Raw genomic sequence first — 18,215 nt, forward strand, 5'->3', positions numbered from 1 at the left:
CCTGGGTCACTCTCTATATAGATATGTATAAAACTAGTAGCCTAAGAATTATTTACAGTTCGTCCCATTCTAAAAAAAGTTAAACACACCGTACAAATAACTTTAGGAAGATGTATTTGTACGGTGGTAAAAAATTGTCTAAACAAAGCCGAAGGGGCAATAATATAAATATAATAAAGCAATAAAATGTAAAAAAGAACGGGTAAACACCTATGTTTATTTATTGAGCAAAATTCCTTTAGAATAACGTATATAATGACCAAAATAGGATGCAATTTTAAGAAAAAAATGTCACTTTCTGGCTTATAATAAAGTTTCAAATGTAACGTTTATATTTAAATTTGTTATGATCTACAACAGTTAGGTAGTAATTGAGACAAATTATAATTCAATTACCGGCTACTACGTTCTTGTTTTAGTAGGTCAAAATTCAACAAATATAATTAGAAATTATTTTAATTGTGAAAGGCTGCCTTGTGGGACGCCTATGTACGATTACGGCGCGGCGGAAACAATACCTACCTGTGGAAAGCCAAATTCGGGTAATTTGAGCTTATTTGTCCACACATTTGACACTGTCGTACCATATTGAAAATTCGCAGATTCAAAAGTACATTAAACAAAAACAAAAACTACTGAAAAACACTGAAAAGTTCACTTTGGACTTGATTCCGACTTCAAACACACCATAAGCTAAACGTAGTACGCTATAACGGACCATGGGCCGTCGCGAGGGGTGGTGGGACGGACGGCTCATTTCATTCTGGAAGACTAGCAGCGACGTTGCCAATAGTTCTAGACGTTTCAGCACATTAAACAGTAAACATGTCCTTTAATAGTAACGCATATATCCTCTGGTTAATAACATATTATTACGCATGCTTCTTTAAAAATAAGCTATTAATTTAATTAAGAAATGGAGATTTATTGATATACGGTGAAGGTTTTAAAGTAACCTTTTCTGCAAATCAAACTAAGTAGATAGGCGCAAATTTGATATGTGGCAATGTCGCCTTGTCTATCTCAGTTGGTTTTTACAGTACGTAGTCAACCTCCGAATGTTTGATCGGGTTAAAATGCATAATGTGATATCTGTTCTTCCTAAATCTATGGTATAGACTTAAATAATAAATTTGAAAATGTTTTTGTGCCAAAGGTTCAACAAAAACTGTTTTATCATTATTTTTTCTAGAAAAAATTGGGATTAATTTTTATGTTTCCAAATTTATCATTTCAGTAAAAAGTTTATTTCTTATCAGTGATGAAGTGTTTTGATAATTTCCATTCTTCTAAATATCTTGAGAACGGTTGATCGTAGCTAACCAAAAAACCTTCTTTGCGTAAAAAACGGCGGAAATGTATATTTTTTCACTCGGTAGTTTAATACAGGTATGGACGAAAAGTTATTACTCTTCAAAACAGAATTTTAGAGGTGGCTTTCAGCCTGATCCACTGCAACCTTCTCAGATCTATTGTGGTCCTCTTCTGATCTTTAGATTACATTCTCCAGTCCTATCCCTTTCACAAAGTTTAGCAACTTGGAGACTGAACCCTCTATGTAGCTCCCTGGCAATGGCCTATCATTGCCTATTACCGGGAACCGCACATTTGCCAGGCTGTTGCACCGACATAAAATGTGTTCTGTCGTTTCTTTTTCAGATTGGCAGAACCTACATATACATAGCTTCGTCTGTCAGTCCCATCAGCTTTAGATGCCTATTTAGCTTACAATGCCCTGTTGGTAGACCTACTACAGCTTTGACTGTCTTTGAGTCCTTGCTTATCATCAGGTCTACCGTTTTAAAACAGTTAAAAAGCATGCAGGTGGCTCATATTGACATTGAAATCAAGTCAAAAACACCAATTTTCATCCAAATATCGACGTCAATTCAGAAATTATTTCGAAAAAATCGAAATAAAAATGAAATTTATATACCCTGTATCTCCGAAACTAGGATATAGATAAATTTATGCGAACTTTTTTACTTATTTTTATCTGCAGAACATGCTGCCGAAGTTTTCCGAATACAATTCTGACCGCCCTGTATAAAATTAAACCTCATCTGGTATTTTTTACAGTGATATAAAAGTTTAATAATGACAATTTCATTACTTTTATACTAGATCCGTTGGAAATATAGTCCCAAAGTAATTTACTTTCTCCAAAAAATCCTTTATGGGTATTTCGCCACTGCACTAGAAGAAAATCTACAAAATAAAATAGTTGTTTTTTGTAAACACGTTTTTTCGTTAAACCTAAATGGACGCTGCTTGTCAGAAGTTATGTTTACAGTAATACAAATTTACCTAACAAAGGAAAAAATGCTTAATGTTTCGGAAAGTTATCTCTTTCCGTCGTCGGAAGCAAAAAAATACAAAAAATCAAGAAATAAAACTATTTAAAATATTTAAATTCAACTATTCGAGAACGCTTTACTTTTTTAAAACAGATACGTCTACAAGAAACCGTTGAGGTTCTGTTAAAATGACATTATATCAAGTTAAAAAACGTTAAGCATTTTTTTCTTTGTTAGGCAAATTTGTATTACTGTAAACATAACTTCTGACAAGCTGCGTTTAGGTTTAACGCCAGAAGTGTTTACAAAAAATAACTATTTTTGTAGATTTTCTTGCAGTGCAGTGGCGAAATACCCATAAAGGATTTTTTGGAGAGATGAACCCGCCACATAATTTACTTTGCCGCTCAATACTCGCCTGTCAACAGTAAACAGCAGTAAATATTTAAATTACATTAGGATCCACCGTAATTGGAATGAAATTATTTGATTTTCTTTCAACTACGTACATGTTTTTTAGAATAACACATCATTGCAGTGTTTGTTTAATGTTATTGAACCTATTGCAGTCTGTTACCTACTTTTTTAAAATAAATTACTATAATTGTCTTTATTGCTGTAGTAGTTGACCATCATCGCAAAATTGTAATTGACAGCTACAAAAACTATTAATTATTTGGGTCCTGGTTTTTATTCGCCAATTATTATATTTTTGACACTTAAATGTTTAAAAAATAGAGAACAATATCCATTAACGAATTTATATTTAAATGAATTTATCTACTAATTAGTCGAGGTGTTTTTTTTTACAAATTACAACATAAATAATTTAAAAAATGTCTATACCTATGTGGCGGATTCATCTCTCCAAAAAAAATCTTATATGGGTATTTCGCCACTGCAAGAAAATCTACAAAATAAAATAGTTATTTTTTGTAAACACTGCTGGCTGCGTTAATCCAACGTAGACTAATTGTCACCAGTGGCTTACAAATAACAATACGATAAATAAAATAATTAAACATTTCTGCAGAATGTCAACGGTTTTTGTAGATGTATCTGTTTTAAAAAAACTAAATGTTCTCGAATAAGTTATATCCTTAGACTAAGGTTATATCCAAGTAATAATAGTTGCATTTAAATATTTTAAATAGTTTTTTTCTTTAATCTTTGTATTTTTTTTGCTTCGGAAAGAGATAAACTTTCCGAAACGTTAAGCATTTGTAACCTACTGCTGACAATTAGTCTCTGTTGGAACAACGTAGCAGTGTTTACAAAAAATAACTATTATATTTTGTAGATTTTCTTGCAGTGGCGAAATACCCATATAGGATTATTTGGAGAGATAAATAATGTATTCATATCATTTTTAGAACATGATTAAAATATGATTATATTCTTTTTCAGAGCAATTCTCCCGATCTAATAAAGCCTCCAACGCCCGTAACCACGCCCCCATCGACCGTTAAAGACGCACCCAAGACGAACGGCATCGCCCACAACGCCACGCCCCCTATCCAAGAAGTGCCCAAACCCGCCCCGCGTCGCCTTAACGGCTCCACCACAACCGCGCCGCCCCCTCTAGCGCCGACCCCGCCTGCAGCCGCGCCCACGATGACCAATAACAATCACAAGAAGGCCACGCCCACGTCGTCGATCGAAAGCGACGATCAGGTACTGCCCCGGCCCATCACCAACGAGGAATTCCAAGCCATGATCCCCGCCCACTTCCTTCCCAAGCCGCCTCCCACTCCTCCGCCTCCTCGCAGTTCAGACGACGCCGCCGACCCGCCGACGGCCAACGGGGGTGCCGCTTCGGTTACGACCGTGACCATTCGTAAACCGGACCCGATCGAGTTACCCCCCGCCCCCACCGGTCCCGGGCGTGTCACCGAGACGATAACGAAAAGCACGTTCACGGAAACTGTGGTGACGCGCATCACGGACAATAAATGGGTGGCGCCACTCATCATCGAGGTAGGAAGGGGAGTGGGCTAGGATTAAGACCCGCCCTCCAACGCCCGTAGTGTTTTTTTGATAATATTTCCTTCATTTTTTGAGTTTTTCTTTCTTTTCATAATGAGTCTTCCCTTTAGAGTCGAGTAGTTGCTGGTTGGTAGTAGAATGCCTACTGACGAGGTGACTTTTTGTAAATAGATCTTTTATTTTATCTTACAGTATGATTAAAAGGAATTTGAGTCCAGTCGAATGCTAAAATATTACTTTTTAAATGTTATTATCTCTACTTTTTGTTTTATTTCAACTATTGGCTGGGTGCATTCTCCGCCGGTGCTGTGTAAGTTGATATCATATTAAAAGTATAAATAGTTTAGAAGTACATAACAAGTATTTTTAGATTTTTGTAGTTCTAATGTATGACAAATAAAACAGCTGCCCTTCTAAAGATTCTTCAGTGATAGATTTGAAACTCAAAGTGATATTTCTAGGTCTAATATGACATTGTTTTTATTTGATGTCATAAGACGTGTATAAGTTCAAAACATGAAAATTTCATATTTATAGCTGGCTCATTTCATTGTCCTTTTAATCATACTGTATAAAACATACTTTTCGTGCATCCTGTATTAATTTTGCATGTTAACTAACTTGGTTCTCATTTGGTTTCTATTTAATTATTTTTGGTTATAAAGGATTGGTTATAGCGAGGTTTATGAGCGATAACAAAATATCATCAATCTCATCTACTTAAATATCTACTAAATATACATGGTTAAAGAATGTAAATAATTATTATCATGCTAATATTATTTTAATATTTGGATAGTGAATACGTTTAAATATTTTGATATTCAAATTATTTATATGCATTTCGTATAAAGTAAAATGCAAGTATTTTATTATAGTATATTACATTTAGGGAATGCAATCCCGCAAATGCTGGATCCCTCTGATATTCCGCGGGATCAAAGTTGCGGGATTTACCGTGCGGGATCCGCGGGATCGACACTTTACTACTGGATTCTATATCGATCTCGATCAAGGTCAAACCGCTTCGTTCCGGGCCGATGCGTCGACGCTCGGAACCCGGGGGATTCCCCTTACAGCTTGGCCATTAAGTGAAACAAACATTGTTAGATGTCTTTCTGGCGTATGTGCGTAAGTGAAGAAAAGCGTTTAACTAGTACTTGTGGACAATTTCGTTAAAAAACTGCCGGACATAATTATCGGGACAAGCAAAATTTTAGGGTAAATTTAAAGTTGAATATCTCTTGAACTAAAAAAGATTTTGGGATGCAGTTTGGACACCCAGGTTTTAGACGCATCTATTGTGATTAAGATGCTATGTGGTTTTCGAAAATATATTAAGCGAATTCTCGTATACAGGGTGTTTTATAAGAGTGTGAAATTTTGGTCAAGAATCTTTTACCGCAAATTTACAATTTTTAAAAAATCGAAATTTTTACCAAGTACGACTAATCTGTATTGAAATTAGAATAAACAACTTGATGTTTTTTTTTATTTTTTTTTTGTTTTAAGGAAAATACGACGTTTTTTTCGAAAAATATGCATTTTTAGTTATACGTATGGTCCTAAATGGTACAAAAAGCTTTGTACATTCTGCATATGCCAAAAAATTATTGATATAGAGTATATCTAAAAGCAGATAACTAACACAAGTTAAAAAAAAACTTCAACATGAGAATAATATTTTTATTTATAAAATAAGTAGATAAATTATAATAAAATTTAAGTTTATTTAATATTAAATATATTTTTTGAACACCCTGTATACATCGGTCCAAATTTCTGTACAGCTAGTTTAAGATACACGCTATATCAATATATTGTGGGCCTATGCAAAATGTACAATGCCTTTTGTACCATTTAGGACCAAATGTATGACTATTGTTTACAGTCCCGCAATTTTGCGGATCCGCGGGATTGATTGCTTTAATCCCGCAGGTTTGCGGGATTGAGATTTTGGTGCGGGGTAGCATTCCCTAATTACATTATTTTATGATATTTGATAACCTTTCAAGATTGCGACGTCATAATATAGAAACATAAAATATATTTTTTTATTAATATACAGGTTGTACAAGTGTTCCTTGGCCATAGAACTACTAGGTATTTTATTCATAACATTTTAGCAACAAATAACAAAATAATTGGACACAATTTACCTCTATACAGAAGTGCTTCGTTAGAAAGTATTAAATTTTAATAAATTCAAGTTTTAAAAGCCCATTTCACTCGTCCGAAAAAGTAGCAATGTAAATAAATACGGATTATACTATATCCGTATTGTAGCACATTTTTAGACAACTTAACTGATGGTAAAACATCCAGAAAATATTCTTTATGTTTGGACTAAATTTTCTCGAAAATAAAAACATAATTTAAAATTCCGTTACAATAGGGAAATAGATTGCAGTTTTGTGATTTCAGTGATATATAATTTATATGGTTTTGTAACTAATTGCTCGCTATTTTACGGCAAATGCTGAAGCTCTGCAAACCTTAATCAAGCCTTAATGAAAGCAAGTGTGTTTGGGATTTTGGTTGTGGCTTAAGACGACAGGATCGGGCTAAGCCTTAGGCAGATTTCTGAAATATAATATATATTTCCTTCGGCCACACACCCGCTTTACCCGACCCTTGAGAGCGACCGAACAGTACAGCGTAATAGACAAGAGTTAAAATGTTTAGGACATAAGTCACCCCTTTATTTAATAGCATATCATTAAGAAACACCCTGTATAAAATTCTCTATTAAACAGCATTGTAGGGTTGTTGACTCCTCTATGTGTTTCTTACACCAAACGTAACCGTTTTACTTGTTGATATAAATAAAACAAATTTCGTCGACGTGTTTTACCAGGGCGTTCCCGTTACTTAACAGCTCTGTTTTAATTTTTTCGCATGTTTTTTCCGTTGGAATGTCGGCATCTAAACAGGTCGAACCAGTGCATTGGCGAAAACGACATATTTTTTGTTTATAACGAGATTGAAGTAGCATTAAAACGGTCTATAATTACAAGAGTATCAAATAGTTGTAGCTTTAATTATTGCATAAATACACTAAAAGTTATACGGGGTGTCCCAGTTTTAAAGAAGTAAATATTGGAACCATACGGTGTTTTACTTGCAAATTAATTTTTCTTATGAAGTATAATCTACAATAAAACGTTTGATTTTTTTTAATAGACTTCCACAAAACATTGCTTTCATACCAGATTAGTTCCTTCTTTCTTTGTGTACATGGTGTCCCATTTTCGTGTATTTTATGGGGTTTTTCCTTTATGGGTAGAGATACAAAGATGCGGTTTATACATTACTGTATTACTGTATTATGAAACTATAGATGCTACGCACAGATTTGCCCTAACCTTCTTGGTTTCTGAAATACAGGGCGAATTTGAAAATGTTGCATTTTTCGACCCCTTATCTCGGTTATCTTATAACTTATCGAAAACACAAAATGGAACACCCTGTATATTATTGAATTTTTCGCTTTTTTTTGATCACTTTACATAATCCTAAGAAATCCTAGAATCCTAATTCATTATGTTTTGATAGTTTCAAAGATATTAATTAAATATCTGTGCCAAACTTTTTAAAATATAAAATAGTTTTTCTTCTTTTTTTTAAGTTTTTTAACTTTTCTTTTTCCCTGTATCTCTTTCTTTGTTAGATGGAGAATTGAAAAATGAACATTTTTGAGGTTTCGCAAATATTCAGTCAGCGTACACCAGGGGTGGTGAATATTTTAATATACAAAACCACAAATATTAAAACAATATTAATTATTACAACACACTTCCGTGTATTAACAGTATTCTTATGTATTGGCAACATTAATAATAAATAATGTAATGTAATAAACCGCTTAAATTCTGCCAAAATTTTAGGGTAGGCGCCGCCTACCTTGCCTACCCTGACGAGCCGCCACTGGGTTTCAGAGACATTAATAAATAAAAAATATAAATTTTTCAACCTTCCTTAATAGAATTATTACACATACCTACAACAACTGTCCAGAAACCAAAACTATATTAGGTATTTACTGTAGCGGGTCTGGTTATTTGTAATAATACAATACGATATTTGTACCAAAGTACACCGCCCGTAGGTGTACTTCGAAAAAATTACTAGTACTTTTTATAATTTTTAGTCATTTCTCGAAAATGACAGCTCTCAGCGAAAAACTAGTTACGCCACTGGGTTCTACGCGAAGAACTCTACTGAACCCAGTTTTCATTTTTTCGATAAGTTTTCATTTTTTCGATGGGTAACCAAAATATGGGGAGAGACAAAAAAATTTCTAGATTGCCCTGTATTTCAGAAACTAAGAGGACTAGGACAAATGTGTGTGTAGCAATCTTTTGTAACAAAAAGTGTATGGAAACCTTAATTATAGAATTATTACAAATACCTACAACAACTGTCCAGAAACCAAAACTATATTAGGTATTTACTGTAGCGGGTCTGGTTATTTGTAATAATACAATACGATATTTGTACCAAAGTACACCGCCCGTAGGTGTACTTCGAAAAAATTACTAGTACTTTTTATAATTTTTAGTCATTTCTCGAAAATTACAGCTCTCAGTGAAAAACTAGTTACGCCACTAGGTTCTACGCGAAGAACTCTACTGAACCCAGTTTTCATTTTTTCGATAAGTTTTCATTTTTTCGATGGGTAACCAAAATATGGGGAGAGACAAAAAAATTTCAAGATCGCCCTGTATTTCAGAAACTAAGAGGACTAGGACATATCTGTGTGTAGCAATCTTTAGTAACAAAAAGTGTATGGAAACCTTAATTAAGGCATTAGCTTTAAAAAAATATAAAAATAGTTATTGTAGTTCTAATGCAAGCTCAACCAATATGTAGAAGACGAATTACGTACATTATTTATACTATTTAGTAGTAGTGGGAACTATCGAATGAATACTATCGAAACATTCGATAGTTGCAATTCATTCAAATAATTCGATAGCTAGTAAAAAACATTCGTTGAAAACTATTCGAATAAAAATTATCGAATAGATGCGTCATCTGCCTTGAAATATTGTATTCTAGTAATTCGGCAGCAAAAACCATTCATTTATAAAATTCATTCATTTATTCGTCAGGATCGATTATAATAAAATATTAACTGGATTTTAGTTGTCGCCCGGCGACGTAGGTTTCTTTCCGAGATACCCGACAGCGGTCGGTGGCAATGCTAGAAAGAAGCCGGCACCTTTGATTTTTTGCGGAGTCATATAAAGATAAGGACACATTATTTTTTTTATTGAGGTGCTAGTATTTACACAGAAAATACATTATGAAGGGCGCTGTTGCCATATATTGGTATTAGTTGATATTAGCAAAGAGAATATTATTGTTTGGCTTTAGTTAGTTAGGGATAGTATGTCTATATATTTTGCATTTTTTTATTAATATTCTGTTGTTAGGTTAGGTTAGATAATAAAATATTTTGGATGTAGGAAAATGATTTTTAATGTTTTTAAACAAAGACTGGTTTAATAAAAATAATAATAACAGTAATAATTTGTTATACCTATTAACAACAAAATTTAAAATAATTTAATATAAACATTTTTATTACGTAGTAGCAAAATATAAACAACAAATTAGATGTCAAAATTATTTATATTAGATCATATTTAAAAATAATATAGTCTTAATTTTTTGGCATCGTTGGTTTATTAAATAATAATAATTACAGAGCTAATTTGTTATATTAACAACAAACTTTAAAATCATGAAATATATACATTTATTAATTTTCTAAGCATGCAGTGTAATGGAAGGAAAATATAAATGAAAAATTAGAAATCAAAATTATTTATATTAGGTACTTTATATTATTATTTAAAAATAATATTTACTTTTACTGGCATTTACTTTAAAAATAAATGAAATATTTCTTCGCAAAAAACTACATGTAAGAGAATTAGCATAAACAAAATACAAACATCGTTAACTTTTTTTTAAATTGGCACGTGTAAAACTTCAAGTTCATCTCATCTTTCTTAAAAATTGCTACTTCTCAAAATTTCCCATTAAAAAATAGACCATATATACCATATAAAATAAAATAATTGAAAGATCGGGCTACGGAAAATCACACAAATTTTCGGAAAAATTTTGACACCTGCACACGCACACAATCGTCAATTAAAAAAACTACTATTTTAGTATTTTATATATTTTAATAAACGCAAAAATAGCACAGTATTTATAAGGTGAAGTTTGGAAGAACTAATAATGCACTGACGCACACAAAAATCAAACGAATACTAAATTTCATTTTTCATTTATCAAAAGCATTCGATAGTCGTGGCTCAACGATAACCATTTAGTCGCACGGCGAGGTTGTCACATATGCTTTAGTATACAAATGAATGAATGATTTTATTCGAATAAAACCATTCGATAGTTGAAATCATTCATTCAATAACCATTCGATAGTCTAATTCATTCGATAGTTCCCATCGCTACTATTTAGCTTTCTGTAAGGAGCGACGACATAAAAACAAATAGAATAGATTAAACAAAAACAGTAGCATTATCCGTCCTATATACGTGCATATTCAAAACAACGTATTATGTTGATACAGTCTAGATAAGCCTACGTAAAACACCTTTGCCATTAAGCGGTTTTTAAATATTTCATACCAAATTTAATATCGAATTGTTTACCGCACACACAAAACGTAAAAAGTACTGCAAACCAGCTAGAGTCACGCGATATGTAGTTTTCCGCGAGTTTCCTTGAACTTCGGTAGTTTTGTAACGTTCTTCGTGAATTTTGGTAGTTTTTCCTGAATCTTTGAAGATTTTTTCTCTTGGAAAATATGTTCGGATTCGGGTTTTTCACGTCGCTGGGCGGTAAAGACGAATTTTACAAAAGACTGAACAAAAAATATGACAAAGAAAGTGAAAACGTGAAATTGGGTAAAGAGGAGATAGTGAGGATCACTAGGGCGAAAAGGAAAGGTAGAAGGGTTTCTATGCTAATCGTGAGTTTTTTAGAAAATTACAGTTTATTTTTATTTTTTTGGTAAATTTTTTTAATCGATTATCTTTATGGTGGGTTCAAACAGTGAAATAAAATAATAAAGTAAATTAACAAATAAGGAAGTATTACTACTTGTGTTCAAACAGCCAATTAAAATAAACCGAATAAGAAATTTGTATTTGCTGGCCCGCAGTACATGAAGGTGGATAAAAATCGAGTTTAATGATTGTTTTCATTAATTTTACTATTTATAGAACATAAACTTATTTATTCCATGCACTAACAGTGCAGTAATTTTATTTATATAGATAGTGCAGCACTATCTATACCGGGTGCGTCTCAAAAGTGGCTCACCCCTTTTTTATTTTTTCAGATATTTGGTACGTTAGTATATGACATAAATTGGGATTGATTGACATATTCAGTTGTTATCGGTCACTTCCGGTTTCACCGGAAATGACCACAACTTTTGATTTTTAAATGGCACCCTCGGTTTTTTTTTACTTTATTCGATAGAAAATGACACTCTGAATAGAATGACACATCATATGTCAACTTTTGACATTTTGGCATATGGTTTATTTGAAATTGTAACATTCGGTTCATAACGACAATTTGACTCAAAATACCAAGTGTGTGGTATCAAATTATTTGTAAAAAATGCTTTTTCCAAATATGCTAATGAGCCACCCTCGTTCCATTTGAAAAAATTGAGATATGATTAAAAATACGATTTGGGCATCTTCTAACTGGCCAGAACAAGACACTAAAAACATTAGACGATCATATCTATTTTTCCAAGGCTTCTTGATTAAAAAATTGTCCCCCTACCCGCCTTCAGAGGTTTTACTTTGTTAAAAATTAGTGTTTTTAACACAACCCTAGATAACCCAATCACTCTAGATTGAAATTTAAAATAGAATTTGTTTGTGAGTGACTATGTCAAAAATTGACATATGATATGTCATTCGATTCAGAGTGTCATTTTCTAGCGAATATAGTAAAAAAATACCGAGTGTGCCATTTAAAAATCAAAAGTTGTAGTCATTTCCGGTGAAACCGGAAGTGACCGAAAACAATTGGATACGTCAATCAATCCCAATTTATGTCATATACTAACATACAAAATCTCGTTGTTTTATCTGTAAAAATAAAAAAGTTATAGGGGGTATTTTTGAGACGCACCCGGTATAAATAAAACTACTGCAATATTAGTGCATCCAACTTTTGGATTCATCTCCACTCTGAATTGCAGAATAGTTATTAATATATCGAAAAAAAATATACAGAAAATTAATTTTTAAGCAAATTAGTTTAAATCTCCGGTGTCTTCCGCAATTGACAGCAGACGTCACACACGCTTATACAATGTTCGGCAATAGTGCGTCGGGCATCTGTAGCTCCTAAAATAAAAAACTTGAGAATTTTGTTTAAGTATAAACCTAAAGTATGTACCGGGTTATAATTTTAGTTTAACCCACTTTCAAAGGCTTATAACTTTTTTGTTTGTTGGGTTAAAGCATTCATTCAAAAAGCATGTTGTAGCAGTTTCAGCCAAGTTTTTGCGAGTGTTGTCAAAAATGACAGTAGGTGTCACATGTCAAATTTTTGAAACTAAAAAAAACTTTTTAAATGGGACACCCTGTATATTAGTAGCGCATTAGATAGTCCCCTTTTCTCCGAATTCAAAAATGTATCACACATGTGCATTCTTCTTAATTTCATTCAAGCTTGACAAAAGCATGTAAAAACAATTAGGTAATTAAAAGAATCAAGATAGTTATAAATGGTTTTGTTTCCAAATTATGTTTGTTAGCTTGCCTTATCAATGTAGCACAACACATTAACCAACAATAACTAGCTATAGAATTAAAAACAGTTATAGGTTATTCATTTTCATAATCTATATTGCTCTACATGACCACCTTTTTCGATGCATTTTCGAAATATTTTCTACAGGCTTTTCATAATATGACGTTTATAATGTTAATGTGTGATACATTTTTGAATTCGGAGAAAAGGGGACTATCTAATGCGCTGCTAATATACTGGGTGTCCCATTTAAAAAGTTTTTTTTAGTTTTAAAAATCTGACATGTGACACCTACTGTCATTTTTGACAACACTCGCAAAAACTTGGCTGAAACTGCTACAACATGTTTTTTGAATGACTGCTTTAACCCGACAAACAAAAAAGTTATAAGCTTTTAAAAGTGGGTCAAACTAAAATGATAACATGGTACAAAGATGTATTTCAGAAAAATGGCTCAAAAAAGTGTGAGTGGTTCGGAATGATTTTTTACCTTGTATGTTATTACATTTTTGGCTTCCTTTTAGATCACTTTACATAATCCTAAGATATGAATGAATATAATTCGACAGTTTTAGACATATTAATAAATAAATAAAAAATATCTGTTTTTCAACCTTCGTTAAAAAATTATTATAAATACCAGAACTGTCCTGAAATCAAAACTATTTTAGGTATTTACTTTAGATGGTCTATACTTACTTTGCTATAAATATCGTAGTCTTAAATCATACAGAATGTTCAAAATTCTACGCCAAACTTTCTAAAGTATCAAATAAATTTTCTTAAATGGAACACCCTGTATATTTTTTTTTAATCGTGTTTATTTCAAAAATTGTTGTATTTTCTCAAATGCGCATGGTCTATGCTATAAGTGGTAATAAGGACAACACAACAATAATACGCTTTTTTGTTTATTAAAAAAATATATATATAAAAAAAGTAAAAAACTGGATGGGCAAAGTTAGTTGCTTATATGGGGTGTCTTTGCCCTCTTCGTTGTTCTTATTGATAGACCAAAGCCACCCCATTTAAAAGCATAATTACGTAAAATATGCGTCATCACCCTCAATATTATAACGAACTTCTGCATAATACTTACCTCAATATAGCGTGGTTAACTATTGCAGCCACGTAGAAGTTTGAAACGCACAAAATAGGTTTTAAAAGCAGATTTGGCTTCACAGCACTGTAAATGCTACATCGCAACTGACGGCAAGCTTTTAGCGACGTTCCGAGACGTGGGGCGCCTCCACCCATAATTTACCGATAACACATAACGCGTTCTTTTCAAGTAGTGGCTACGGCTACGTCTAACATATTTTCGGACGGAATTTGGAAAAGTCACCCCAAAAGGTAAAGTCACCCCATTTCACGGTACATGACGAGGCTGCTGCTGTACCAGTAAAGGGAGAATTTCTTTCTAGAGTCTGTAAGAAAGTATATACCTGCAAAGCCAGCTGAACTGTATGAATCAGGAAGTCTTAAAAATTCTCAAAATCGTGATTCAAAATCGTAGCATATTCAAGATCAAATTATGAAAACAAAACAGTAAAACCCTGTGAAACTGAGCTATTTTCTAGTAAAAATTCAGATGTCCCACCCGATATTGGTCTTTATAAAAATTTTGATCAAGACAATTTCAATATTTTAAAAAAATCGGAGGCAAACGAGATTTTTTTCGCCCGAGCGAAAATCACCCTTGCATGGGGTGATTTGACCCTTATCCAGAGTATCCCAGAAATAAATGCAAGTATTTTAAGGGGGGTAGTTTTGGTAAAAAGAAACATTTTTTCTCTTTACCGTTTTTCAAGTAAGTCCAAAATAACCGAATTATTTTACTTTGAAAATTTAAACAAAAAATGCATGCTTTTTTGCTTAAATTTTGAGAACCACTGGATCTTTCCTGGATTTTCTTTCATGTAAATTTAATCTACTACCTATGTTGCCAGATTATCAAGAAAGTATGTTTTTTAACTTAAAACTAAAAAAAAATCCAAATTTTTTTTCAAAAAATTCCAAGTTTTCGAGTTTTCGCAAAAAAGAACTTATAGGCGTGTTTCTGAGGCCGAAATATACTACCAGTTAAAATACTTGCATTCATTTCTGGGACACCCTGTATATTAATAAATAAAATATGTTTCTTCGTTATGGTCATTTTGTTTTTGTAGATTCGGGCCGGTTGTCTGTTATTCCCGGGCCGGTTTCCACTTCCCCATCCACCCCTGGACAAAAATGACACAAAACTAAAAATTACAAAACTTCAAAATTAACAAAAATTATAGAAGAATTAAAAAAGGATAAATACACAAATATCATCTTCATCAACATTTTCAGCTTATTCAACCATTTCCAATTATGGTGTAGCCTCTCTCACATACTCTCTTTGTAGTTGGTCCCAGTGTTGTTTATTGTTGGCTTTGCGGGCCTAAGTTATCTCTGCTAATTTATTAAAACTTAGTCCCATCTCAGGTTTGGTCTTCCTCTATGTCTCTTAATTTCTCGTGGGTACCATGCTGCATTGTCTGTTCTTTTTGCCAGGTGTCCTGCCATTGCCATTTGAGGGATTTGACTCTGTGGATGACATCTGTCATCTGTCAACTGGGTCTTTTGTCGTATCCATACACAAATATATTTTCAAAAAATTATTTTTAATCAATTTAAAAATAAATTACAACCTTCTTAAGGCCAACTCGCCAAAATTATTATCGATTGTCGTTCTTCAGCCCTCTTTGTCGCCGTTTTTTTTCGATCCTATGGTATTTTAATATGAAACGATCTCTTCCTTTATATTTCAGATGAGAAAAAAATATCCATAAATTCTTCAAAGTTTTTTGTTCCAATCAGTTCGATAAAAATACGCAAACAAATAAATAGTTTGTGTGCGTTAAACACGTTTCTGGTGTTCGGTTTTAGTGTTGAAAGTATTAATAATTACGTAAAAATAAAAATACAATGAGTGGTACTGTCGTCCAGTGCACTTGTCCTGGTGAATGCAATTTCGAGAAGCTCAATGGCCGAGATCACTATTACCCTATGTACCATAAACAACTCAACGACTTTAAGATAAAAGACTGTACCGGTTATATACAGGTAATTCCGGTATTTTTAGGACTAAAATGGTAGTAATTATCAAAAGAAATTAAGAAACTGAAGGTTTTTTTTTGTAGGACTTCCTTACTTTTTTAAATTCTAGTGTCCTTAAAATATATATAAAAGAAGTTCCTATACACATGAGTGTTTTGAGAACTTTTTTAAAAAATAGGCCTTTTGTAATTATCTTAAATACGATTATTTTTGGTTAATAATAATTAAAATTAATTTAGTGTTAAATAAAATTTACTAATTTAAAATAAAATTATACTTAAACCATTAAATTCTACGTAAAAAGGTGCTTTGAAAATGTTTTCATAAAAATACATAATTTTCCATAGCAAAAAAATTACAGCGATTTGTTAAAAATGCATATTTTTGAAAAACACCCCGTAACTCCGAAACAGTAACAGATATCGATATGCGGTTTTTACCATCATGTTTTTGACTAAAATTGAGCTCCAAACACCGATATTAGTTTTTGTCTATCTACTATAGAAAAGGGTGTTTCCATTTAAAAGCGTCGAATTTGACCCACCCTGTACATCAGTGTTATAAATTTGAATAAAATTTAGTAATAAATTAGATTAAATAAATAATTTACTAATTTAATTATTATTAATTGTAATTAGTAAAATTGCGTTTATCTCATGAAGGAGATCGAAATGGACAAAATATCAAGATACAACTTTTAATTGGCATTAAATGGCCTACACACTTTTGCTCCTTTTGGAAAAAAGTCAGTGGTGCACAGCATATATGCACGATGTGCCCGTCTAGCCGTACCGTGCAACTCTTCAATCTCCAACCCACGAACGGCAGAACAAAGTAATGCTTCAATATAGCCTGGTTACAAAAGCAGTGTAGCTCCGTGATTGGGGCTGCCGCTTCGGGAGCAACGTGTCGTTGGATCGATCCCCGTCAGAGGCTGAATTATTTTTATTTTTTACAGCTATTTTTATTTTTTAAAGCTGTTTTTACTTTTTTTATTTATTTAGAGCTGTCGGTAACAGCGATCAAAATACGCCATCGGTGTATTTTGATTGCGTCTGTTAGGCGTATTTTGATTGCGTTGGTTTTACTAATTTGTACGTTTTTGAAATTTAGGTTAAATTATGCTACTATTACTTAAGAACTTACTCTCGAAAGTTACAAGTTTATATAATAAAAGACAAGAAAAAAACCCACCATTTAAATTTGTCGGGCATCATTGGAAAATGATCGGACGACTTCGACCGCCATCGAGACTGTGGGTTGGAGTTGGAGAGTTGCATGGTACGGCTAGACGCACGTCCCTGGTGAATATGTCAACACTTTTTAGCATTAAAATATGTCGCATTTATAGTAATTTTTACTTTCAAAATTTCATTCGAATCGCTGAAAGCACTTTGAAGAAAATTATAATAAGTCGAAAATAGGGGGGGATGAAAATTTTAACCCCGTGTAGCTAAGAAACAAAACAGAATCGGACCTACATAATATGTTAATATTAAAAATAAACCTTAATTTTACCAGAGAAATCTCCCCACGAGACATGACTCATTTTTTGAAACACCCTGTATAAATTTTAGTGTAACTAATAAAATTTAAAATTTATAAATAAATTATAATTTTATTATTGCATGTGCTGCCTGTTTGGTAAATTCTAGTTATTAGTTCACCCCATAGAATAATTTAATATTGCTTTGAGATATGACATGATACAGGTTGTCAAAAAAGTTTGCATCAAATGGAGACAATTTTTTATTGGGTTGGGTTTATCGGAATCGTTTTTAGCATGCTTCTGCAACAAAATAAAATCATATTTGACCTAATATGTTACATGTCAACTGTTAAAAAATCCTATGAATAAAAAGACTTAAGGAAGAATCATTTTAACTATGTTATCGAGGCGAGGCCACGATAATTTTCTTTAATTTTCTTTAAAATGTGTTAAAATGTAAATTAGATATAAATAGTATACCGGGTGCGTTTCAAAAGTGGCTCACACTTATAACTTTTTTTTTCAGATAAAAAAACGA

General features: G+C 32.6%; 1 protein-coding gene across 11 annotated transcripts in view; it reads left to right on the forward strand.

The window, feature by feature from the left end:
* Nucleotides 1-18,215, forward strand: part of LOC115883629 (protein lap4) — a 175,156-nt gene that overhangs the window by 117,323 nt on the left and 39,618 nt on the right. For 10 of the 11 annotated variants that reach the window (XR_004050415.1, XR_004050416.1, XM_030901989.1 and 7 more), the window contains one exon: nt 3,705-4,274. Coding sequence is in view for 9 of the 11 variants with exons in the window: in XM_030901989.1 (XP_030757849.1) it covers nt 3,705-4,274 (570 nt within the window). In the remaining 2 variants the exon portion in view is untranslated. The remainder of the gene's footprint in view (nt 1-3,704; nt 4,275-18,215) is intronic. The other variant, XM_030901995.1, reaches the window with a different exon arrangement.

Source organism: Sitophilus oryzae, unplaced genomic scaffold, assembly GCF_002938485.1.
Source record: "Sitophilus oryzae breed Bouriz unplaced genomic scaffold, Soryzae_2.0 scaffold_1974_pilon_pilon, whole genome shotgun sequence".
Taxonomy (NCBI): domain Eukaryota; kingdom Metazoa; phylum Arthropoda; class Insecta; order Coleoptera; family Curculionidae; genus Sitophilus; species Sitophilus oryzae.